The sequence below is a fragment of the Doryrhamphus excisus genome, chromosome 21 (assembly GCF_030265055.1).
Source record: "Doryrhamphus excisus isolate RoL2022-K1 chromosome 21, RoL_Dexc_1.0, whole genome shotgun sequence".
In the NCBI taxonomy this organism is placed as follows: domain Eukaryota; kingdom Metazoa; phylum Chordata; class Actinopteri; order Syngnathiformes; family Syngnathidae; genus Doryrhamphus; species Doryrhamphus excisus.
The window spans coordinates 1,755,981-1,783,768 of NC_080486.1; the positions used below are offsets into that span (position 1 = coordinate 1,755,981).

Here is a 27,788-nt window from a genome sequence, read left to right on the forward strand (position 1 = left end):
TATGATGAACACGGTGGTGAGTAAGTTTTTTTATTGAGATAAGGTTTAAATGATACAGAGGTTGGTTCCAGTGGGAACTACTTTTTCTTACGCCCGGTGCGTAATGCGCAAGCGGCACAATTAGTTTAGCAATTAATCATAGACAAATACTGTCATCAGGTAAAAACGGGGACAAACACACCGTCAAGTTTCACTTCCACTGATGCATTCTTGGCTCTTTTGTTTTTGGAATGATTTACTGAAACATAATTTAGCTTAATCCATCTGAATACTGTGTAAATAATTAGCATCACAAAATATATTATGTGGAAAATGTATCCAATGTAAAATAGTACACCGTAAGGTTTTGCAGTTATACTATAAATATGTGACGGCACCTGACCCATGGCTGTACTGGGTCATGTGTATGTGTAAAGACAGAATTACATCTACAAAGTTGAATCCAAAAAATAATAAACATTTTTAGAGACGTTTATTACAGTTGCCAACCAGTTTGGAATCATAGAAAAGATGTCATTTCAGTTTCACCAGATGCAGGCAAATAAGCAAACAAATTAGAACCTACATATCTATCATATTCTAAAACAATCCCAGCTTGCATTCCACCATCACGTGTGGCTCACCCATTATTTCACTCTGTGTTGGATCTGCAAGAAAACAAAGTCAAGAGGATTTAGCAACAAATGCATTGACATTTACGTCAAACGAGGTGCTGCGCTCGTCACCGTTGAGGATGTCCTCAAAGCCGATGTTTTCATCAGTTCCTCTGAGTGTGTCCAGTGCGATGTTAGAGCTCTGTAAGAATGGCAGGCGCTGGATCTGGAGGAAATTTAAATAGAATGGAATAGCTATTATTGCCATTGCACACTGGTTACAACAAAACGGGCATGTAATGGTTCCACTCTGCACGATTGGAATCAACATGCACAAGTAGACATGAGACCAATGCAGAATATGGCAATGCAAGCATCGCTACCTGTCTGGCTGCTCTGTACTCCATCTGCAATTTGAGAGGGGCATGAAGACCCTGGATGTTCCTGAGGGTGGAGAAATTCATCTTGTCCTGGTTCAGCTCAAACTGAAAGAAATTAACACAATTAAGGTTATGCATGTTTGCTGCTTATTTATTTACAAGTTTTTTTTGCAGTATTTGAAGTATTATTTTATTTGAAGTCTTTTTTCTCTGAATATTGTGACTTTACTGCTATGTTTCAACTTGCAATTTTATTGTTTGCCATGATTGTAATACTTATTATTCATTCGTAGAATTTCAGCTACTTACATTTTTTTCTGCCAGCTCCAGTGGGTGAGCAGGAATGATGTCATTCTTTACACTGGTGAAGCTAATCAATAAAACACAATTGTTAATGTCCAACTTTAAGCATACTATCTGTCCAATTCCTGTATATCGGACTTACCCACTGCGCAGGGTATCATGTACTCCATAATCCCCCTTTGAACGCAAGCCTTCCACAGCTACACTGTCTTTCATTTGAGATTGGACCCCTCGAGAATTCTGACATGGAAATTAAAAGCAAATTGTTAGTACTTCTAAATTATACTGCAGTATTATAAATCGAAACCAAGTCGCTAGGTTCCATGCTATCTGGCTAGCATTAGCTCCAGTGACTAATCATATTCACAATAAAATGCCTTCAGAGGTGACAGAAAGATACAACAGAGTCATAAACAAGTCACTGAAACATACAGTCCACGTTAAGTGGGGTAGCGATGAGGTTTATGGAAATAATCAGCAGTAAAACTATGAATTTGATTACCATTATGGTACGGCGATTCGAGCTTTCTTTTCAATATACGGAAATGTGTCGCCGTTTCAATACGTCATGTCCGGCAATGGCGTCATTGGTTCGCGCCATGCTTTGACCTCCGTTTGACCACAATTGATTGGCAAAGAGTCTTAGCGGAGATTGTTGTTGGATGAGCATCAATTATTTGTAGTAGTTGATGTTCATTTTGACACGATTAGTTCAGATATATAGTATTAGTATCTAGTATTTATATTTATTAAAAAACCGTAACAGGGCATGGGGGTATAGCTCAGTGGTAGAGCATTTGACTGCAGATCAAGAGGTCCCCGGTTCAAATCCGGGTGCCCCCTCATATTGTGCAGATCACTTTTTCAATTATTGCTTTTTCTTTTGTATCATGTAATTGTATTATATTATGTAACATTTAATGTAAACATTACAATTGTTGACGCAAATCAGGAAACTCATGAAAACATAACAATATTAAATACTATTAGGTGAGTTATTGTACTTTTTAAATGTGTTCTACATCTCATTTGACTTTAAACTTGAAACTTACAGTTGAACTTGTTATTCTTACATGATATTTGTCATTTTATATCTTTGTAGAGAAGCTTGCGCCTCAAAAATGTTATTTAGCAGACCAAAACAGCAGGGGGCAGCATAGTACCACGATAGCGACCCTGCAGGCAGATTGTGGAGCAGTATGGTGATTAATAACAAGGTGATGGATAATGAAATAGAGCCAGCAAGTGATGACCAGTCGTGCATCTGATAGTTCACTCATTTAGGCTCAAATCATGTTGCAATAATTCTCTCCATGTTTACATCACGCTGCTCATGCATGAGCCGGAAGGTGCTTGTCACTGTCGTCCTTCCATAGAGAGGAACTGTGATCACAATCATGATCAACAAATTCAATGCAAATCACAAAATAATAAAATATCAACTGTATCAAAATTTACAGTACCACCCAACCTCGGAGCACGCGCATCAAAGACTGCATCATCTGGAATGTTTTAAGAAGCATTTATATGTGCACAAAAACACACATGTTGTACCTTCAGCTTATTTCCTGCATAATCCCCAACTAAATGAATTATTAAAAGCAAAGTAGAGGTGGCACAGACCCCAAGCAATGAGCTGCCCAATGAAATCAGGCCAGCAGAGCCGCTGACCTCCTTGCAATCTCTTCATAGCACGCAACTGTGATTAACACACGAGATGCACCATAGTTTAGTTTAGTTTTCAACCGTCTCAGAAAGTATCAGAACAATCAAAACGCAGCATTATTATCCCCGTAAAGGCACATTTTGCATTCATCAGTTGTGCGCGTGTCATAAGAGCGGTGGTGCTCGAGTGCATGACAGCACACTTTCATGCAAATCTGCCTTTTTTGTCATGTGATGATTACTGCGGCCCAAATCCAGGCTAAAGCTTTGAATTACCATCAGCTGCAGCCATTATGTCCTCACCTGGCTTTGATTTTCACATTTTTAAAAAATCACTAAATTAACCAGATTTCTGGCAATATAATACACAACACACAATACAATCAGGGATGCTCATAATTAATAAGCTTATGGCAAATATATCAGACTCGCCGCTCCGTAAAGTAGACAATACTGCTCATTTTTGACTGACAGTCAGCATACAAAGGACCCCCTCACAGACAATTCTGTTAAATTTGACAAGTCATTCATATGCTGCTGCACATTCAGTAATGAAACGGGCACACTAGAGATAATTGTACTCCTCTTTTCACCACCTTACTTACTGCGGGGGTGTCTTGACAGCCTCCTCACCTTTAATGACACCTCTATCCGCTCTGTAATTTCTTATCATTCATTATGTTTCCTGTTCGAGCATGTGTCCTTATTAATTATGTCTTCCATCGGTTTACATATTTACTTGGGGTGCCTGATAATTATCATCAGGAATTATGACATATACCAAATTATGTAGATCATTTAAAAAGGCTCAAATGAGAAAAGATTACCCGTATTAAGCGTTCTTTTTTCTCCCGCCTGTGATGTTAACGGTCCGAGCCTCACCCGAGCTCACTTGTAAACAAATATGCACTCTAAGAGGAAACACGTTGTACCAAATGCTCTGTGATGAGAAAAAAACACCTAAAACGGTGATTCTGTGGCGTTTGAAAAGAGCGTCACACATGCTGCTCGGTGCATGTACACGAATACAGTGCACCTTGCTCAGCCACGCCAGATGGCTCCTGCCGTTCCTCTGCTGATATCCGTAGCGGCACACCGTCTGTGTGTCCGAATATAGTCCACTTTGCTGGGCCACAGCAGGCGGCTTCCTCCAAGATATTGAACTCCATTTGGCCCCGCTGTTGCATTGATGTAGTACCTTGAATATAGAAAAGCACTACATGTTTGATTTTTGTGGGAAAGTGTACAAAAGCTCAGTGGAAAGTAGGCTGGGAGTTCAGATTTTTTTTGCGGTTTTGCAACATGGTAAACATCTTAGCAATGGATTCAAGTTAAATGTCAAAAGCATCGCAGAAGCTGTGAAAGCCATTTTCATTTGATGGCAAGGTTTTTCTTTTATGCCATGGTAAACACTGGCATAAAGGACCTTAAAAGGGTAAATGGTGCAGTCCTCTAGCCACCAGTGTCTGCATGTATTATAAGGGCATTCTAGCACTTTGCCTTATGTAAAATCAACTCGAGAAAAGCAGTAATGGCTATACAAGCTGTACACCAGGGCAACTACACAACTAAAAACACAAGCAGCAAGCAGCAAGATGAATAGAATGTAAATAGAATAAGCGTACAATCAATAAAGTTGACAGGGCTGACTAGCGACTGTATCTAAAAAATGTCAGCTTTTGGAGGTTCTGCTGACTGAGTCCGTGTTGAAAAGCTATTAAGTTTAGTGTACCATTGCATTGTGTTTTTTCCTTTAATTTTGCCGATGACATAAGCGTGTGTACAATTTCACACTGCTGGAAGTGTTTTGTGAAGATTTGCTCTGTAAATTCCCCAATGTTGTCTACTGTGAAAGCTACAGGATGTAATTACTCAGTCAATTATGTGAATTATTTCACAATGTGTGCTGTTTTTGCAATACATGCATTTTATTAACCTCAACATTCCTTCCGCTAACTTGTCCGCTAACTCCTGCCACAAAGTTCCACATTTATTGTAATTTCAGATTTTGTGTGAGGTTCCCCATTGAAAAAGAATAGGCAATTTGTCGCCCTCTAGCGGTGGGAAGTCATTTTACACTTTACATTACTGAAGCATTCGGCCTGTTTCCTTACCGGTGGTTGCTGGTTTGATGCTCAACGCCTTTGTACTCATACAACTTATCATACATATCGATATTCGCTCTGCAAACTTTCTAAAAATTAAAAATCTGTTTTTTTTGTCTGCTAAATGTGATTGGACAAGTGAAATGGTGGCCCCTACAGGTGAAAAATCATTTTATATTTTACATTACTGAAGTATGTATTTAAAGATATAGAAGTAACTGGTGGTTGCTGGTTCGATCCTTGAACCCACTGTACTCATTTATTCACTCATTTATGTATTTTTTTCAAATTTTACACATTTTTTGTTTGCCAAAAAGTAAAAATAAAATATTCCGCTTCTGTGCATGGCGGCATAGCTCAGGGAGAATGGTGTTTCCCAACCTGATGGTTGCTGGTTCGATCCTCAGTCAGTGAATTTTCAAAGCTACTTCATCGTTCATTCCATATTTCAGTTCAGCTTCAGCAAAACTGTCACGGAAACGGTTGCTGAAATGTGATCGGTGGCGTACAGCACGTGGCGTTATTATTTATCGCAGCCATTTCCTGTTAATTAGTGTCATCGCAGGATGCGGCGTGCATTCAAGTTGAGTGCAATCACGCTAACGATGCTTTTATGTGTCTGATCATGTCTTTGTTTTCGCATCAGGAGTCCAGAGAGAGTGTTTGCAATCAGGATAAGAGGGGGAGCTTGGAATTTTAAGCATGGCGTAGAGTGATTACGTCGACGCACACACACACGCGGAGAGAAGACGACGAGGCAGCTTTAAGGTTCATCATTTTATAATTCATTTAAACAATCGCTTGTCTGGATTCCGGGCTTCATTAGATAAAGCCTTCCTGTTTTGCAGCAGGATGTAATTAAATGTAAACAAATATCCGCCAGTCAACAAAGTAGCCTCATTAGCTGCTTGCATGTTTTTATTTATTCCACGTTATTCATAGTAGTCTTTTTTTGTAATGTTTCACTCTAATGCGGTAGCCTTTATTTACATTATTTGAATTATTGTAATTATTTTTAGCTGTGTTTGGTTTCACAGGAAGAAGAAATTAAAGCTTGAAGTCGTATTTATTTTGAAGAATACAAACACAAAACACTAGCTGATGAAAAAAAATTCAATATTTTATTATAAGATGATACTAAATATTTTGTATTTTAGTAAAATATAATTTTAAGAGTAAATCAATTTTTATTTTTAATTCAAGATGATATGTAGTGTCTTACATTGGTCACTAGGTGTCAGTAATCTTACAACAAAAACAATTTATTTAGTTAAAACGTCTTATTTTGTCTTATCGTAAACAGGTTCTCTATTCAATTCAAATGAAGTTCTGTCCTTTACAAGGATTCCCAGCATGCATCAGTGTAACCATTCAGTATAAAGAGCAGCCGAGTGGAAACACTTGGCAAGGAGGTCTTCCACATTTGAGCGTGTTGTGTGTTTGCAGAGCAACGGCAGGTGCTTCCTCCTTTTTTCTGCAGCCTTTCTGCATCGACCTTTACCCCCCGTGAAAATGACCTCACATCTACGCATATCGGTAGCGCAGGCATCCAGATTGTGGCGGCCAGACTCGTTATTTTTAGCGGCCTGAGTCATGCTTTCCTCCATTGTTCTAGATCAGCACCCTTGCTCAAAGCTGGAGAGGTTTGATAACGACTGAAATAGCAGAAATAGTCCATCTGTCACTCATCCAGCATCCAGGAGCGGCAAACAATGTTTTCTTCCACTCCACGGCCACCAATTGGGAAGTTTTGTGAAACTATAAAGAATAAAGTATAAATATCAAGATTTGACAAATGAACAGGAAGGAAGTGTCATGTCGGAAAAGGCCTGGGAAATGACGAGTACACTTCCAATTATTTTTAACAACACGGAAAATTGACTGGAATATACATTTTGTAGCACACCTGGTCCCCCCCTAACCCCCCACATATGCCCAGGGATCAAATCGTGGTCCAGTGCAGCTCTTAACGTGTCAGGGAGGTCTACCAACGCACTTTGGCACAGCCGCTCCAGGCACAGCTGCACAGTAATAACAGCTTCGCTCTATCATTTCCAAAAACATATTCATTCATAAATGATTTGGTTTCATAGTTGAATACGACCATTACATCGAAAATATGCTCATTTGAGCCAACTTTATGTATTTGCAAGCATAGTAAAACACTAATATAGGGCATTCAGAAGACTCTTTCAAAATACATGATGTGTAGTATTTTATTCCTGTCACTAGGTGTCAGTAATGTTGCATTTTTAGCCACTACAGGAAGTACCATCAAGAACAACGAGTAAAATGCTTCCAATGCTAACATGTCCTGCCTTATTTATGAATACAGCCTATAATAGTAAAACTGCATATTTAAGAAAATAGTATTTGTTTAAATGAAGCAATTTCAAGCATAAAAATGGCTAAATGAACAAATAATAAGGCATTCAGAAGACGCGTTCAGGGCATATATAATTTGTCTTGGGTAATAGGAGTGTAAAGGTGACTGTAGGGGTGTTATTTCATTTCTCGGTGGCTCTAATGTTAAATGATCTACCATTTACTTTGATGTTAAAAGCTGTATTTAACTATTTATTCATAAAAAAAAAGGAACCCCAGTTGGGTACTGTGTGCGCCCCATGTGAACGGGGGCTGAAATAAAATAAAAATAAAGAACTAACACATAAAGGAAACGGTTCAAAGTCACACTACCCTTGGTGCTGCACCTATTGTGTGTATTTATGTGTGTGTATGGCGGTCAAAGTGGTTCTGAAATCCAATTGGGAATTGAATAGAAGGACACTCAATGGAGTTTTATTGCACCTAATGAGTTTGGAGTGAAAGGGGAGAGTCGGTGAAGGGAGCGACCCCCCCGAGGCATACAGTCAGCAAACCTGTCTGTCATTTCACCCAGAAAAGAACCAGATTAAAGCCCTTTCAGATTCTCAAAGGTTCATTAATAAGTGTTGCATATATTAGACTATAAATCGGACGGTGCACTCTCCTGCTTTGGTAAACGTTATTACAAAATACTGTGACTGGTGCGTGTTATTCTTTGTACAAAGTGAAGGAAATTGTGCGTATCGTATAAATATCCCGATATGCCCATAGAACACCAACGCCAAGCTGAGCTCTGCAATTTTACTGTTTAGGGGTTTTGATGACGCTGACATGCACGCATGGCGCCCAATGCTCACAATGCGAGCGTGCATACGAACCGCTAATGCGGCCACGTCTCCTTTGTGCACATAGAAAGGTAAAAGAATATCCACATCATATCAGACATACTGCATAGTAATCTCCCACAACAATGCACCGCCACCATAGCGGAGGACAAAGCAGGATTATATCGTCGGAGGGGGGGGGGGTTAATGGATGGGCCACTAATCTGCATGGATGGTATGTAGCATGTCACAATGCAAACAGGTGATAACTCCAAAATGCAATTTCTCCAAACAGCTCATGTATTTCCCACAGAAAGCAAGAAAGACGATGTTGTACTCTTGGTGTCATTTCCATAAAACGAGCCGCTATTTCTTCGTAAAGTCCAAAAGAGGAGACATATCACACCCGTCTCGTGCTTTTGCGCATTTAAAGGAGTGAAGTGTGCAAATAACCTCCGCGCTTAAACACATCAGAGATTACTTTGATGTATTAACAGTAACAACCCCAGCTTGTGTCAATGGAAGTTCTCCGCATGTCACCACTCTCATTTCCATCTTCTATAATTATCATCATCTTCTCTTTGTTTTCTTTTCTTTCTGCAATTAAGCTTTGTTTTGTTTCACATGGCGTTATCTCGTGTCGTCCCTGCGGTGTCTTAGAGTGCGAAAACAATCCACAGCAATATAATGGCTACATAACAACAGACATGACACTGGATAAATAACACAAAAAAAAAATAGCTTCTTTAGCGGCCCGATGAAAAAACATGACATTTTTATCACTTTCTAACCATGTCGTTAAGAATGGCAGAGGAAATGAGGACGTGGGCGGGCCATTCAGGGACACATTTGATTAGACAGTTGATCTGTGCGGGTGAAATTTGATGGGCCAAAATGCTAATGATTTTCGGGGGAGTCGCGAGGCTGTGCATAATCGTGCGTCAAAAACGTGCAGACATTATCGTCTAGGTGACAACGCAAGGGGCGGCAAGATAATTGAACTTGCCTACAGTACTGGTGGAAGTACTGTATGATGGTCTGGGGCTACATGAGTGCTGCCGTCACAGGGGAGGGGGGGAGCTGTGGTTAAAAATGCATTGTGATTAGTGCAGGAGCTGATGCAATAATTCAAAGGCTTACATAATACAGTTTATCTTCTATCAATGAAAATTAATCAATTATAATGATGCCTTTTAATAAATTAAAAGTATCAAAAAGTATCGGCGAGCAGACTTCCCGTTCAAAGCTGTCAGGGCAAACCTTTTATTCAAAAACAAAACCGATTTAATGACACGTCACATCATATTTCGACACCCAAGGTTGTTATGCAGCAGCGATGGGTCCCACTGGGAGGTTTGATCGTCACGATGATCGTTAATTAAAAGTCCTCGAATGTGGTTGGAGGCTGGTTTTTGTCACAAAACTTAGGATTAAAATCCGCCCACAACATAACAAATGCCACTTTTTTGAGTCATTTCTTAATTAAGCTTAGATACTGAACGTGTGGTGGAATAGAGATGTGAGTCTAGGGGTGTTAGTCAATGTCTGGAGGGCTCTAATGTTTAAAAAAAAACATGAAAATGTTAAATAAGAAAACATACTTGTCAGAAATCCACTTGTCGCTGTGATAAAGGAGGGTTTATTGTATAAGGATTACTACCAATGATTCATCATCATTTTGGGTGGAAGCCATCATCAGACAGCAAAGTTCTAGTGGATTTACGGATGTGTCAAAAAGGACACCAAAAGAAGAAGAATCAGGTCTGACACGCGGGCTCGGCACAGCAAGCGGCATTGTTGGCTTGTCATAACGCGACACGTCACACGAATCAGTGCACAACTGGGAATCGACTGCACTTCCAGTAAAGCGTTACTAGACGACGAGCGATGGCGCGAGAACGGCTGAGGAGAAGTCCACGCCCGGTTGAGAAGGAATCACTTGACAGGATGCTTCACGTCACCGGACCACCGAGCTAATTAGTTAGCATCAGATTTATTTGGTCTAAACCAGGGCTGGGCAACATTGGTTTAAAAAATTACATACTTGCTCACGGTGTGACGAAACAAAAACACACCAAATCCACAGCAAGTTAATGCATCACATAAATCAACTATAAAGCGCTAAAAATAACATAATAAATAGACCGGTCTTGGTTGAGGAGTACTTGTACCTTAGAGAATACTCAGATCTTGGATTAGAGCTGTCCTATCTAGTCTTTGAAGCTTGCTCAACCATTTTTTGCCCCGCTTTTACTCATGTTTTAATTGTGTATAAACGAATGAATGTTGTATTTTAACACATCTTTTACTCTGTTTACTTGTTTTTATTCAACTCCATTTTTCTGTAAAGTGTCTTTGAGTATTTTGAAAAGCGCTATACAAATAAAATGTATTACTATTATTATTATTATTTTTTTTTTTGGCTTTCCGTCCAAAAAAAAACTAATTCTTCCAGTGCTATACCCCAGGGTGCTATGCAGGGGTCACCTAAACTCAGCAGGTAAATTTTATTATTATTATTTATTTTTATTTTTTGGCTTTCCGTCCAAAAAAATAACCTAATTCTTCCAGCGCTGTACCCCAGGGTGCTATGCAGGGGTCACCTAAACTCAGCAGGTAAACTTTGACTCATTACTGCCCATCCCGACACACACACTTGAATGCAACGCCTTAACGGCAGGAGTCTGTTTCAGTCTCATTACTGTACTTTCCCATCAGCACACATCTGAGCAGAGATGAAAAAAAAAAAGGGTGTTCGCTCAAAAGGGAACCAGTGGTTATTATCCCCAGGTCAGTGGGTTGCGCCCTGTATGTGCACAGTGCATGGGAATGGTGGCGCTCCCCCCCCGCTAAAGAAGCCATTAAAGCATGCCAGGATTTCAGAACGGTTTGTGTTTGGGACTCTTTGACTGGAAAAGAGTTTGAGATGCCGCAGAGCTGCACGGCAAGCGATGGTTTACATTCAGACGAAAGCGGTGCTCTTAAATCCTCCTACTCCAACTCAAGCTGACGTGTGAAAGACAAAATAGTGGAGGCGAGCATGTCTGCTAAGGATTATGTTCCCATACATCATAACAATATTCTTTGAGTCTATTTTCTTAAAACTAAGTAAAAAAAGATTAGTTACATTATTTTGTCTTGGCGTCACTTGCAATCAATCAGGTCAGGTTTGCTTTAGAGACAGGATGATATAATGGAAGAAGGCTTTGTCTTTATGGTCCTCTAAGTATTTCCCCTTGTGGCTCCCCTCAAGGAGAGAGGGGAGAAAATAAGCTATGATTGACAGAAAGTCAATCACACAGATTCAGATGGCTTTGAAAAGCTGTCCTAGTAAATATCAGAGCGACATTTGGAAGTGAAACGTGGTCAAACCTGCAGAGAAACAAAAACATTATGTTGCTGTCCAAGGTGCTTTGTCACTTAATTATCGGGGAGGAAGGGAATTAGGTGTCAAACGTTTTGCTCCAGCACGAATTTCTCATCAAAACAAAGTAGTTATTCCTATATGAATATGAATATGAAGTCGCAAGATGGAAATATCATATTCCAACTCATTCAAACAAAAAAGTAATTAACTGCTAAAGATGCATTGACACATTGTGACAACCAATCCCATTATAGGAATGGCTGTCACACACTATGGAGTTGTGATACCAGGAATTTTTAATACACATTTTAAGCCCCGCCTACTCTATATGTCATATATGTGAATGTACGAGTTGTGTGACAGCCCTGTGATTGACTGGCAACCAGTCCGCGGTGTACCCCGCCTCCTCGACAGCTGGGATAGGCTCCCAAGATGGAGGACTGATGGATTATCATGATAACACTATGGCGTTATCATCATCATAAAGGCATCTTAAGACCAGATATATCTTATATAATGTATATGTACGTTCATTTGGTCGTCACACACCGCGGCGTTGTTATGATCAGCAAACACATCATAAGCCCAGCCTCCTGTCTATGTGATTTATATCATCTTATGAGTTATGAGTTAAAGTATGTGACAACCAATCCCATCACAGGGATGGTCGTCACACACTGTGGCGTTGTTATGATCAAGAAACACATCTTAAACCCAGTCTTCAGCATATATGATATTTATGAATATTATACATCGTATTATTATATACAACTAACACCGGATAATGTCATATAAATCATTTTTTCCCCAAATTTACTAATCTAATGTTGACAATGAGGATAAAATGGATGCACGTTTATAATTGTAGTTTGTAACACATATTTAATGGTCCCCAGGTTTCCAAATTTGACATTTTAATGGCGTTATAACAGGAATATGCATCCCATAAGTCTGCTTCTGACCACCAGACAGGAGAAAAATACATAATTTGGTACACTCCTGAGTAGACATCATAAATAAAAGAAAAAATGTCTTCCCTCGTTGGACATGGTATTGCCTCTGACCCCTTTATGTTTAATGTTGCATCTTTTTCCTACTTTAGATATTATGTGCTGTCTGCCTGGTTCCACCATGCTGTAAACGTATCCATTGTTTATGGATAGAATCCACATGGGTACAACGCTAACATAAGACTATGATATATGTTCATTTAAAAAAGTTGCTTTTAATTAATTATGTCATTTTATATTATGAAAAGTGTACCGAATGCCCTCAGGACACGTTCCTGCTGCACCGATACTGTACCTGGACGTGAAATGGACATTTGACAGATTACCAGTGACGTGCTTCGTTTCATGATGAAATATGTCAAGATCATCATGTCTTCCAGGGTTTTTTTCTACCCAGGAAGGCCCTCAGGGTGAAGAACTGCTGCGTCTGTACTCGTGTGTAGCAACACGGCATGGCTGTGTCCTCTTTTTTTTTTTTAAAAAGGTTCATCTTCAACATTCACTACCATATTAGTCACATTCGGGACTTGAACATGAGAGGAGCTTGTTTAGAAAGATATTTCTAAATATTTTCCCGCCTCAGTGCTCTTTGGTTTCTTGAATATTTGCGTGCTTCTGTGTTTACGTAACATTTGGACGCATCCCTATAAAAGCACGGCGCCGCCCTTACTGGATGCGGCAAAAAACAGAAATGTCTGTGAAAATGACGAAGCCGTGATGGAATACAGCAATAAGCAGCCATAATACTACAGCGCTGGAGAAGAATTTGCATTTCTCACTATTATTCCGCCTGCCGGTGATGGATGCTTTTCATATAAGGGGTTGTCCTAAGGGGGCGGAGTAGTTCTCGAATCAGAGGCAGGAACTGCTTAGATTTTTAGACTTTTACGTCTCCAGCCCTTCATGCATCATTTTGTACGCCCGAGGCTCCTTCACTGCAGCCTGAGATTGATCTCTTCATGGCAACAACAACATCAAACATTTTGGGTGCCCGTCGGTTGGTCAGCATGCCGAACCGAATCAGCCCTCCGCCGGCCCGCTTCTGTTATTATGGGATCCGTTTTCTACCGCTTATACTCACAAGGGTCGCGGGGGGGCTGGAGCCTATGCCAGCTGTCCAGGTACAACATGGACTGGTGGCCAGCCAATCACAGAGCACATATAGACAAACAACCATTCACACTCACATTCATACCTATGGACAATTTGGAGTGGCTAATTAACCTAGCATGTTTTTGGAATGTGGGAGGAAACCGGAGAAAACCCACGCATGCACGGGGAGAACATGCAAACTCCACACAGGGTGGAATCGAACTCAGGTCTCCTAGCTGTGAGGCCTGCACGCTAACCACTTGTCCACCATGCAGCCAGATTGAAGTCATAATATAACAAAAAAAAAAGATTATTTAAGAGGAAAATACTAAAGAGGAAAATACTAAATACTTAAGGCCACCCATTCAGACAAAATACGAAATACTAAATACATTTTTTCAACTTTTAAATGTTTTTTAAATGGGCACGGCGGTCTAGTGGTTAGCGCGCAGACCTCACAGCTAGGAGACCAGGGTTCAATTCCACCCTCTGCCATCTCTGTGTGGAGTTTGCATGTTCTCCCCGTGCATGCGTGGGTTTTCTCCGGGTACTCCGGTTTCCTCCCACATTCCAAAAACATGCTAGGTTAATTAGCGACTCCAAATGGTCCATAGGTGAGAGTGTGAATGGTTGTTTGTCTATATGTGCCCTGTGATTGTCTGGCGACCAGTCCAGGGTGTACCCCGCCTCACGCACGAAGACAGCTGGGATAGGCTCCAGCAACCCCCGCAACCCTCATGAGGAAAAGTGGTAGAAAATGAATGAATGAATTTTTTTTAACAAAGGTATGAAAAAAGAGCAAAGCTGAGATGCAGTATTTTCTTAAAATATTACGTTAAATGAAAAAATGGTAACGTTAAATATGAATCGTGACTCAAGAAAAAAATTTGGAAACACTTCTTTAGCAAGTTAACAAATTTTCCTCATTTTGAAAGATTTGATGGCATTAATCCCAAAAGATCTTTTATTAAGCTAAGCCTAACACGTCAACTTCCAAACATCGTCCCGCTTCCCAGAAAGCGTGTCAGGCTTGCCGGTAACAAAAGTGCGTGGCAAGAAAAGCAATGATGCTTTGTTAGGTTCCGCTCTTTGTGTGCTGGAATTGTGCTGGCCAAGATGTGGCTTCAGAGAGCACCTCGGGTCAAGACCGGGTTGAGGAAAAGCCCAGGAAAATAATTAGCTCATATTGCCTCTCTGCCAGAAGACTCCACAGCAAAATAGGTCTGGGGGGGGTGTTATTGATCACCTCCCCCCTGCCGTAGCGTTCACTGCAAGATCATCTAGAAGACAAACAAAGACGTTTAGTGTGATTGTGAATGCATTGAAGGACAAGAGGTAGCCACACCGATGTTGTCGTTTACGTCTTTACCGCCCCTTCCATTCCAAACGAGACACTTTCAGGAGAGAAAAGAAAAGAAAAAAAGTTTTGGTGATTTATGGGACATTTCAATTCCACACCACAGAGTAGTTTCAGCGGCTTGCAGTCGACGCTCGATGCATACCAACGACTCGCGGCGCGGCGACTTTTACAACTCATCCTCTTTTTTTTCCCCAGGCTTCGCCTTCAACAGTACAAGTACTTTTTAAAGCTCGCTAATTACACTTGTGAAGGAGTAATGACTTTTTTTTGGTAGTGTAGCGAGTCGCTTGCAGTAATGTACGCTTTCATCGTGATGCGTCCTTACGAGGCAGTCAAGGATGTTGATTACAAAACAGCGCCACATCGACTTGGCGCTCATCCAGCTCTGATAAAAAATGATCTAATCACATCAACAAGATGATGCACATTTGTCTGGGAAGTCAATAAAGCATCCTCACACAAGAGGCGGAGAGTAAATACGTTATAGACGACACACGCTAATAGCAAAAGCTCATACGCAGCATTAAAATGATGATGATGGTCCTTCTAGCGAACACAATTGCAAAGACCGGAACAATCAGGGACTTATTGACCGGGGACACCAAGGCCTGCACTTCAAGTAGACGACTGGCGGACATCAACTTCACGCTCTCAACTGGCTTGGCGGCAGGACCAACCCAATATGGCATGTTCTTCTCCAGCAGATATCTGCAGCTTCGTCGTGAAGTGTGAACTGTATATTATTATTATTATTATATTATTTAGCCAGAACTCCTGTTCCAATTGCATTGCTGATGTATTGTTAAGACCACCAACCAGAACATAGACGGACGGCAGAAAGCGTTCGGCCACATCGATACTTTGAATCGGGAAAAAAAATCCGGAATTCTGCAATCCACCGTCACACCAAACTCCCTCGGCTATAACGACATCAGAATAGATTTATTGACGTATGGCGTTAGTGTAACATTTCCACTGACTGCTTGTTGAGGTGGAGTAGCACAAAGCTACATTTAACAAGCAAGAACCGGACTCTTAATGTACTATGTACCGAGTATGTGCCGATACTTGGCGTGATTGACATGTCTGAGGACGTTATGTCTGACACGCTTTAAGCTGATGCTATTTTTCCATACACTTCCCAAATGTTTTCTCCACACCATTTCATCTAAAGTCTGCAATTCCATCAACTTGACATCATTATTTCTAACACACACACACACACACACACACGAGGGGTGACCTGGTCAAGCTGTAAATCTCTCTTGCCTTATTACATGCTGGGATAGACTCCAGCTACCCGTGACCTTGCGGACAGGAGGCTAAGCCGATCTAGAAATGGCATTTCAGTGCATAAAGTGTACACAGATATGAACTGCTCCATCATTAAATAGGATGAAGCATTTCTCGGGCACCTCACAGCTTAACTCAGTGGTGTCCAAAGTGCGGTCCGGGGACCATTTGCTGAACGCAGTTTTTTTTTAAATGGCCCTCAGCACTTTTGAAAGAAAATGAAACAGGAAAAGTAACAAAATAACAGCAAATGTGGAAGAAAAAAGGAAATTAAAATTTAAATTGCAATATCAGGAGGCTGTAGTTATGCTAATAGGAGATAAAAGTAATGAGGAAAATATTTTAAAAAGACTATTTTAAGACTATTCGTAATATATTTTGGGGGGAAAGTCTGAAAATTAGGATGAAAAATAATTCACAATTTTAAATGTTTTTAATATTACATAAAAAAATGAGAGAATATTAATAATAAGCTGTCAAGACAAAATTTGGACTGATTTATTTGATGAATTTTCTTTCTATAACGACTGTTTGTTGTTGGTGCATCTATGAAATTGTATTAGTTGTGGGCCGTGAAGAGGGTTATGGATGCTAAGGTGGGGTGGGGTGGGGGGGCTCATGTTAAAAAAAAAACACATCAAAGGCAAATATGATGCAAGAGGGGTTTTTCCTGAGGTGACGCCACGTTTTGGACTGTTTGCACGAAGGCACCAGATGTGCTTATGTCCACGACCTCATTTTCTATCTCTCGCGTGCTCACGGTTGCTAGGTTACAAAACCATCTTCTCACCGCTCCCCGTTCCTTTGGTGCGGGTTTAATTTTCCCCGCTAAGTGAGAGTCCTTGGCAAAAGCTCACTCAATTCCCAATCATCTGGCTCTTCCAAACTCCATCAGTTCATATTTCAATGCTTTACAAAGATTACAATCTCTGACTTCACCTTCTGATTCTGACAGCTCCGTGAAGCGGAGGTGACACTGGCGAGCACCGGGATTATCACGCCGGACTATTTTTAAACCGCAAGTGCTGCTGAGCGCACAGCAGGAGGGTGAGGGTGAGGGTGCGTTCCCTCAAGGACATTTTCAGCTGACCTGACCTTCCTGCTGTTTCATTTATTCTTTTTTAAGCGCTTATCCTGTTCAAGATCAACGCTGGTTTGCAGCCTTTTCCAGCTGATCTGATCACCAGGGAAGCACAGGGCACACGTAAAGCCAGGAGGAGAACTGGCTTGCATCCTGATGCATCTTCCCCAAAACAGGAAGGAAAAAGAACATTTTGACTGTTAGCAAAATGCCAATACTGCACAGGGCCCGTAGATGAGGATACCATACTGTATGTTCATGGGAAAGTAGCAACCTTTCCGTGTTGCCTTTTTGCTATTTGCTTCTTTTATATTCCTGCCCTTGGCTTCTTCTACTTTGTGCATTCCAGGAGTCAATTTTATCCATGATTTCGATCATATTTGTGTTTTGTAGGGGCGTCACGAGACACGTTCATGAGACCAGACGAACTATGAGATTTTAACATTACTTAATGAAATGTACAATGAAAAATATAAACAATATATTCCATCAAGTAATATAATTTCTACTATGTTACACTTTTCTGCGCTCTATGTGTACACTAGCGGCCCCGCCTCCACCCGCCTTGACAAAGAGACTGTAATTCATGCTGTTCTATGGAACAAACATGCTAAGGTGCCGAGACCGATGCACAGAGTGAACTCTCATCCTGCCTGTTCAGTGTTGAGAGACAAAAACAGGCACGAATGCACATTTGTCAAGAAGTTCTTTGATATAGGAAGAATAATGCTTAAAAAATATAATAAGATAAAGTAATAATGAGAAAAAAACTAATAAGATAAAGTAATGACAATGTACACAACCGCTCAAAAGTTTGGGATCACTTGCAAATTTCTTTGTTTTTCAAAGAAAAACACATTTTCATGCATTTCACAAACAATTTTTATCCATTTTACAAACAATTTTTATCCATTTCACAAACAATTAAAATGAATCATATGATTTTCAATGAAGGATCTACATTTTTGCATGGAGGCCTACTACTGTCGGTCCTCTGCATCAATCTTGCAGCAACTGTGCAAGAAGACAAATATCTGAGAGTGTGTAGTTTAAGACAAAGATTGTACTAAATAGTCGCTGTCAAACACCAATGTCAGTATCAACAGTGAAGCAGCAACTTCAGGGTGCTGGACTTTATACCAGAATTGCCAAAAAAAAAGTCCAAGAGATCCCAAACTTTTGATCCCAAACGTGTATTTAAATGAATGAAAGAGGTTGCATTTACCTTGAACTTGAAGATGTGATCCTTGATGTGAGAGTTCCCAAAGACACCATGTGGCAGCGAGACTCAACACAGACGTAACGGTTAGTGTTTGTTTTGGTTAGACACCCACAAAGGTTCCACTGCAAGACCTGGAAAACAGGGAAGTGTTTCTTTGCAAAGCGACATCACCAACTACTGGCCTGGCATGCTTACTGCAGTGTAAATATTGGCTGTATTTAGACTTATAGAACACATGTAGTACTTGAAGTAGTGCAAATTTTTTTCAGTGTTCATATCGATTACTGTCAATGTGCACTTGCCTGAAATGACTGCAATATTTATCCGCTTCCTCTTTTTCTTCTTCTCTGCTTTTTAATTATGCATTACAAGCACTGGAGTCAGTCCCTGCTCTTCTGCTTCATCACCGAGATGGAAATTACCAATGGAGGTTAGGCTGAGTGCAACACCTGGGTACTGCGGTTCGCCGTACTTCTCAGTGTCAATGCATACAATGTTCGCTTACAATGCCGACATTGTTTGCACTCAATTTGAGCAAAGAGCAAACAAACACCAACTCCTATTCAGCAGGAAATATCCTCCGATGCCAGGAGGCAGAGACAACCTTTTAAACTGTTCCGCTGCTAATGAACTTCCTCATTTGGAGTTCTCATAGAGAGATACTATCATTTGGAAGTAGATTCCCATTGAAATAATCTTGGTTAGCATCGTTAATCCGTTCCCATTCACTTCAGAATATTACATTAACGGAGAGTACAGTAGCCTCATTAAAACACAACATAAACAGGCTCAGCTCTATGTTGGTGAATGGGGGTGGGGGGGGGCGTTGGTAAGCAGTGTGGGACCCCCGTGGATCCTCCACAGGGGTCCATTGTGTTCTTCTGGTCGAGTCCTCCACGGGCAGGATGCTCAAAGCAAACAGCATTATCTGGGTGTTTACAGCACGCATCTCCAGTGGAGCTTTAGCCCAAACACCAGATTCAGCCAAACATCCTTCCCAACTACTGTATTCATAACGGAAGTATGGATGCGTGCAGATAAATTCCAGGACCTACTGGAATAACCTCTGGAAGATCAGGTTGGCTTCCAATTTGCAGGCGTCTGATTCGATTCAAGGTCATATTTACCTAATGTGCAGTGCAACTCTTTGGGACACTTTACATTACATTTTGGTAAGACATTACCTTTGCCTGACAGCCATTATTGTTTTTGTGAAACCTTTACTATATTTGTGAAAACGTTTTTTTTTTTTCAGGACTGGATTAATCCACATCCCAAAGGTGGATTAAAACAGTTTCTGACATGTGAGTCCGTATTTCGGTGTTTTCTTGCTGCTGCACAGTTTGATGTAATAAATCCTTATGCATCCTAAACTGTTGGCTCGGAAATCTGGCATGGGATATGTTAGCAAACAGATGCTACGTGGATCTTGCCAGAATGGGCGAAATGATACCACTCCAGTAAAAGAATGTTGCTGACCAATATGAGAACATGTATGTTGTATTTCACAGTCAGTTTCGACTTAAAATAATTGATCATATCCTCCCAAATGAACCGGTATTCTCCTTGAATCATATCGGAATCCACAAATTGTGATACGAATCGAACAATTAAAACAAAAACAAAGAACACAGACACAAAATAATATGATATGTGTCACTTTAAGTAAATGTATACAAGAAAACCTTACAATAAATCAATAAATGTAAAAAAATAAATAATAAATAAGTCAATAAATGGCAGAATATTCTCAAAGAAGACACTTGAAATGTGTGTAGAAACCACTAGGTGTCCTCAAAAACCACCCCAACTTCAAATTGCATCCTGTTTGTATTTTCAAATATAAGTTCCAGGACCAGAGAAGCTCCTAAAGACGTGTGACTGAAGGCGGACCGAAATACGCCGCAGGGTAAAAGCGTGTTTATCATTCACTAAGAGCTTCCTTGAGCCCAGTCATGATAAATGGAAGAAGGATCCAACATAAACACAACCGTGTCACCAACAAGAGGTCAACAGCATCCATGACCTGCCGCCCCCCGCCCCCACCAGCAGAGGGGAGGATCTGCGTCATGCCTTCAGATATGATTCATCACATGAGGAAAGACATCATCAGGCTACTAAGCGTCCTTCTTTGTTTATCCTGCAGCTCTTTATTGGCCGCAGGATCGGTTTTTTTTCCACTATTCCCGCTATGAATGCCATAAATTTGATTAGCGGCCTGATGGTGAGTTTATGGTGTCTGGTGTGTTTCATAAGTTGAGGAAGTGAGAACGATAAGCTCTTTAGGTTTGTCAGACGCAGACCGCTTGAGTTTCAGTCTGTAAATTTTGCATAATGCTCACATTAAAATTTAAAGTCTACTGAACAGCCACACTCATCTAGATTAGTATCTTCATTTTTACACATTTCTACCCGCTGGCGTGACGATCAAGCGAATATCAAGAGTGAAAAATGAAAATGTCAGATATAAACAGAAGAACATCCCTCGTTTATCACAGTTAATTGGTTCTAGACCTGACTGTGATAAGTGAATTTCAGTGAAGCCGGATTCCTAATTTATAATTGGAATATAGAAACCGTTTTCTGACCTTTATAAATATGTTTTTTTTTACATTAGAGCCCTCTAGGCATAAAATAACACCCCTATAGTCCCATTTACACTCCTATTAACCAATATAGTAAACATAACAAGAGAAAATAGGACAGTAAAATATTAAAAACAGCTACAAAAAAGGCAGCTAATTAATGGGACACACCTAGCTTGATTAAAACGCCTCCAACAAGGTTTTCATGCTGTGAGCATGTAGCAACAGGCACATTTACTGTATGACAACATGTAATACTTAGAGTACTTTGCCATATTTTGTCATTTTAAATATTAGCATAATTTCGTAAAATCTTAATCACAACAACGGTTAATAGTTGGTTAACATGCACGTCACATGATGTAAATAGAGAATATATTTGGAGGATTTTGGTGCGTCCCATCACATGCATTCTTCGCTGTCTCTTTTTAGCTGTTTTTATATCTTTAGAAGAGACAAGAGATGTGTTTGTGTCTCATAAGGAATTGTAAATAACGGGCAAAATTCCCCCCAAAAGTGTATTTTTTCCTTTTTTTCATGTGTAGTCGTGTTGCATTTGCTGTTCAATAATTCACAGAGCTGTTCGACTGAGTTGCGGAGGGCTTTTTGTGAACATTGTAAGTCCATTTAGCTGTCAGCTCTTGTTCAGTGGCGAAACACAAACTCTCACACCCACACGGAGCCCCGCGTGGATAGAGAAGCGCTCGTTTCGATTCATGTTTGACCCAATATTATTATTAACATTTCTATGCTGTGTATGAATGAATACCAGCCTGAATGCACCACGCCCCTGCTCACACCGCAGGGGGATGAAATCTACCTCTTTATTTTGCTGTTTTACACTTTTCAGCTTTATCGTCAAAATGATGCATTCACTGACACACCACATTGCAATTTAGACAGTGTTGGTCATGGCTGTTCTCTAATTGCGCAACGGCCACCGCGGTGCCTTTGCTGTACACACACACACACACACACACACACACACACACACACACATACACACATACACACAAAGGCAGACCAGTCCATTAATGGGATCATGTAAGAAAAAAGCTGCAGGCTACTCGTGTATATTCCTCATCATACATAACGACCTTGATACGCCTAAACATGTGATGCCACCAGAGTATACACACACACATACACACACACTTCTCACACACTGATGGATTTATTTGAAGAGCTTACGGAGTGACAGTAAACATCACATTGTGTGGTATTTAGCTTGACATCTGTTTTGCTTGCTTTATGAGGCTTTTATGGGAGATAAGTGAAGTAGCCGCTGGATGTGCTTTGTCTCCGCGTTCTTAGTTGACTAAGGCGTTGGGATGTGAGACAATCATAAGATATATATATTTGCATTTATTTAGGGGACTTTATTTGGAAATAATTAGTCACTGGATCAGACTCTCACCATCCGATAATATTTACCATGAGCATGTTTCATTATTAACATTTCGAGAAAATATTCAGTTTTGATATTACTATTTGAAATGGTAGTAGCTTGAAAATGGTTGGCGGTAAATCCATACTGTAAATCAGGGGTCTCAAACTCAATTTACCTGGGGGCCACTGGAGCTAGGATCTGGGTGAGACTGGGCCGCATCAGGTTTTCCAAAAAAAACAAAACAACGCATTTATTAAAAACAGAAAAATGAATAAACTATAATAATAATAATAATAATAATAATAAACTATAGTCACATTTATACTCTTTTTTTATTTACAACATATTGCGCAACTGCAGGGTCTTGAGACACATGCTAACTCGCAAACTAGAGAAATAGCGACCTAAACGGTAGCCTTCAAGTTATTTCCTTTCAACTTAAATAGCCAAAAACTTACCACTTCCACACGGATAGGGAGGATAACTATTAACAGTTATTTAACCTTTAACATGAACATGAATCAAACGTAATAATTTTTTCTGGGTACATGATACCGTACAGCATCCATATCAAACTTGCACCGCACTAACATTAAACTTTCATATCAAGGCGGGGGCCTCAAACTAGTGTCCTGCGGGCCACATTTGGCCCACGGGCCGTGTGTTTGAGACCCCTGCTGTAAATAATATAATATATCATAATGAAGTAAATTCACTCATCTCATTTTCATATTATGATGTCACCAGGCATCACGATACCGCCACGATACCCAACATCATCATGATCATTTACAGCGGGATATTGAACACCGCTTCCTACGAAATTAGAAGTGTATTTCCTGTTGTTTTTTTCCCTTCCAGCCGGTGCTGCAATGAGAAGCAAGACACCTGACAGAGAGGTTGAACCTCCTCGTCTCCACTTTGCTGTTTGACTCTCAGCTGACCCTTCCTGGTTATGTAAAAGAAATCGCCTCCATCACTTTTTTCCCCCCCTCTCCCTAAATCTCGAAGCAATCGAGACTTATTTTCATGGCGGCAGTGCTGCATCTTAATCCTTCACCGCCCTCCTACATTCTAATCCGCCCCGTCCTGGAGCCACGATGGGCCCGGTATGAGTGTGCAATACGAAGCAGCGCCTGGCTCGTTCCAATAAATCAAGCACTTGGCATTCCTTGACTGGGAACGTCTCCACTTTCCGTGTGCCTTCATATAATAGGAACCGGTGAAATCACAGGAAATCTTGTTTATGGAGACGGTTGAACTGGTGCATTGTGGGAGGTCACGCATGGTGCGGGCGGTGCGTGTCGCAGGTTGATGTATGTGAAGGGAGCACGCGTGTACAAATGTGGGCGTGTGCATAAACAGGAAGAGCCCGTGGAGGAAACGGAACTTGTCTTTTGAGTCGCAGCAGCAGGATGCGGCGCCCTTCATAGAACCAGCGACATCACATTGCGGAAAAGTGAAACCAACTTCTGAGGCTCAAAAGGCTCGTCGTAGCAAGACAGGCAATACTTAATAATGGATGGTCTAATTTAAATATAAAAGTTTTGTCAAAGTTTTGCCCATTAGTGTCATGGTTTTTAAAGGCGCCATCTTGGCCTGATGGACCCAAATAAAAGGAGCACAATCAATCGGGAATGCAGAACAAATTTGAATTCTATTTAATTTTACATTTAAAACGCCCTAATTTTGCATGTTGTCCCCATAAATGTCACTCAAAAGGAGTTAAATGAAATTATTGAAACAAACATATGAAGCAGTATCATCATGTTCATCTGTGCTTCCTTATCCTCTACGGCAATGACCCACTTTTTTCCGATGAAATGCATGGCATCTCAGTTCAGGCAGCATCTTTTTTTTAAGCATATACAGAAGGGCAATGTTGACATTTTCAATAGAGCGGCTGACATTTAAAAAAAAAAAACAAAGTACAGAGTATAGAGTGAAAAATCCAAAAGCTGGTTGCAGACAACCCATCCAGAATTGCCTCACCTGCTGCTGCTGTGATCAAACAGAAGTAAGATGAAGTAAGATGTAGAGTAAGAAGTAAGATGATGACATCCGTGTGCATGTGACTTTGTTGCTGTTTTCTACGCCATGACGGAGTGCAGCTGTGTGATGAGCCGGGGAGTCCGACAGAGGAGGTTGCAGAGGTCACTGGGGGAAAGGACAAAGGAGGAGGGGAAGGCAAATACGTAAACAGTGAACGCAGCAAATTTGCTGATTTTTTTTTTTTGTCCAAAACACAAATTTAATAAAGTTTATAAGGCATACATAGGGTCATAAACCTGGATAGTGCTTCCTGCAGGGTTGGCAAACTTTGGCAATTGAAGAGAGACGAAGGGAGCTTTGAAGATGAATCAGAACCGGTAATGACAAAAGTCACTTTTATTGCAAATGTTGATTTGAAAACGGAGGGGAACGCTAACATCAGGCTAGTTTTGGAGGGTGAAATTGTGTCAACAGTGGCCTCTCAATGCAGCAACATAGTCCAGGTTATATCATTCACCCAAATATTATAAACATAATAAAAGAAAATAAGACATCCAAGACATAAATTTTAACTTGTGCTTGTGTGTGTGCTGTAAATGTGTTCCCATGCTTGGGGAGCTGAGTTGGGGGGGGACAGGAAGTGATGTCAGAGTGATGAGATTTCGCTTGCTATAGCTAACAGTATCATGTGTTGGGGATTATTGTGCCTGCTGTGAGCTCATTCCAACCTGCAAAAAAAAGTCAGTTTCGGAGATGATGTCTGGTGCTTGTGTATCACCCGACATTACAGGACCATTACAGTGTAGAACACTACATCGTCATACAGTGGAGTAAAGAGACACTTTCCTATAGCATTCATGCTGCATCTCTGCAGGTCACTGGTGTGTGTGAGTGACGGGAAGAAAAGCTCTGACTCACTTAGAGAGAAGTTGTATGGTGCCACCTGTAAATCTCTACACTTTGAATTATTCTCCCCTCAAAAGTATCATCTCATATGATGTTTGGACACCCATGGACCAAGGAGGAGAAGATAACCGAGCTGCTGTCGCATCGTCCAGCTCCTCCGCCGGTGCTCACGCAGCAGAAAAGTAGGAAGGAGGGTGGACTACAGTCCTAGAGTGGGAACTTGAAGACTGGGAGGATGTCCTGTTTGGGTCATGTGCTTCAGAGCGTTTTTTTTTTTTTGCTGTGGGAAACTGAGTGTTTGTGTGGGGTCAGCTTCGGCGACTTGTGAGAACCGACTTCTTCTGAGGGTCCACAGTTCATTTTGGACAGTTGGGACTTTGGAGTAAATCACTGAGGAGGGACTTGAAGCGGACCACCGAGTTAGTACAAATGTACTGCGTGTGAAAGAAGGAAGCCCCACCACTCGCTTGCGTATGACTGTTAGAATTCCGGAAGAAAAAGCAGTGTTGACCGTCATAATAAAGTTACTTTGGGTATTTAAACATTCCTCTTCATCAACATTTACAGTAAACACAACATTTATCAAATATTCCACATGTGCAGATAAAAAAATCTGTACTGTACTGAAACTGAAACCAGGAAAATACAACAAAATAGAGAGCATAATAGACAAAAATTTGCCCCTCGAACCCCCCCGACAGTTACCCGTTGTGTGGGAACCTGCCCCACTATTTGAGGCGCACTGGCGTAAATCGACAAGACACTATTTACTCCACGGATAAAAGGCAGTTTACTTATAAAACCTGTTTACAACCTCCTAACTAAGGTTTTTAACTTTATTAGAGCCCTCTTGGTATGAAATAGCACCCCTATAGTCACATTTAAACTCATATTATCCAATATAGCAGACAGCAGAAAGTAAATATAAGACATTAAACATGTTCCCTGTTATTTATTTTAAGTCTGAATGTTTATATGAATTTACATTTACATTTTTGAATTTATATTTACATTTTAGTTAATTTCACCATTTTTATGCTTAAATTTTTAATTTTGCCCAAAATATTAAGATATGCCTAGATTAAGATATGCCTTTATTCGTCCCTCAGTGGGGAAATTTGCAACATCAGTATGTATATATATATATATATGTACAGTTATATTTATTTGTTTTTACTAATAATGGGTCATACTCAACCACAAAACAACATGCTTTATTTTATTTTTTAAGATGTCGGAGTGATGCTGTCAATGATGTTCCGCATCTCGTCAAGTTCTGGTCAACAGAGTAGCTGCAGATTGAAAGTTGCATGGCACTTCCTTGTGCCGCTTTTGGTTAAAAACCACTGGGTCAACCCACTTCCCTGTATTCTTCTGTCAACTCTGGGAAAAAGCTTGAATATCCTTCCTGCCGCCAAGTGGCTGGCTACGGAGGAATCGTGGAAAACTATCCTTGAGGGAACCAACGCCGCTCCACCGCTCCGTCCACCCCCGTAAACGGCGGTTCCTTCAATGCGCGTCTATAAACACGTCTCTGAAGAAACAAAAGCCCTGCGGTTCTTTCCTGGAGGTCTTGATGGAATAAATAGTGTCCGTGCGTTACCATGGGTTTGTTTAGATAGTAACTTATGATACTGGGATTGCATTGTGCTCACCGAGTTTGTAGTTTCCGGCTTTGGTCCTGTGGGTCCAGACGTAGTGGATTAAAGTGGGTGTCGACAACAAAACCAACATCATTGAGCATCAGCCACCGCTGAGTTTATTTACACGATACCGTGCTCGTTTGGGGTCTTTGTATTGTTTTGTAGGTTTATACTAATCCGCTATCTATTTAGATGTCTAAACAATGTTTGCAAACGTCAGTATTGTTGATTTCATCAAAGAATAATGTCTCTGTTTGAATGCATGCACAAATTCCCCAATAAACACTCCCAAGAGTCTCATGTTCCAATCTGAGACAATGTGGTTCCCAGAAGAAATGCTCCGTAGGACGGAAAAATGTACCCACTCCCAGTTCTAAGGGATATTCATAAAAGAACAATTCTTTTTTTTTTTATGAATTTACAAGGTGATTTTTGTTTTTAAGGACTGCATGAACATCTAAGACCATGTCCTGCTGGTACCTTTCTACCTTTGAGGTGCTCAAAGCGACCACATTTACCTTCTGATTACACAGCATCGTACCCAAGGTCATGGATGGAACCAGCAACGTTCAGACTGGGAGATGACTCTTCCATTAGCGCCATGCCAGCTGGAACCACTTTCTTCTAAAACCTGGTGTGAGTCCACAAAAAT

General features: G+C 40.7%; 1 protein-coding gene and 1 non-coding gene across 2 annotated transcripts; one reads left to right on the forward strand and one right to left on the reverse strand.

Moving 5' to 3' along the window:
- Positions 1-455: 455 nt before the first annotated feature.
- Positions 456-1,905, reverse strand: pomp (proteasome maturation protein). Its single transcript, XM_058060559.1, has 6 exons — positions 1,779-1,905; positions 1,419-1,516; positions 1,283-1,343; positions 977-1,078; positions 726-819; positions 456-647 (listed from the first exon to the last, which is right to left on the reverse strand). Exons 1-6 carry the CDS (start codon positions 1,779-1,781, stop codon positions 580-582), a joined length of 426 nt encoding a protein of 141 aa, XP_057916542.1. The 5' UTR covers positions 1,782-1,905; the 3' UTR covers positions 456-579.
- A 142-nt stretch (positions 1,906-2,047) lies between these two features.
- Positions 2,048-2,119, forward strand: trnac-gca (transfer RNA cysteine (anticodon GCA)). The gene has a single exon. It is a non-coding gene; the product is annotated as a tRNA-Cys (tRNA).
- The last annotated feature ends 25,669 nt before the right edge of the window (positions 2,120-27,788 follow it).

Excerpts from the sequence above, each read along its gene's own strand:
- pomp (XM_058060559.1), bottom strand. Across the intron at positions 1,344-1,418 it reads CATGATACCCTGCGCAGTGG|CTTCACCAGTGTAAAGAATG; the intron begins GTAAGTCCGATA and ends TTTATTGATTAG. Across the intron at positions 648-725 it reads CTTTGAGGACATCCTCAACG|ATCCAACACAGAGTGAAATA; the intron begins GTGACGAGCGCA and ends GTTTTCTTGCAG.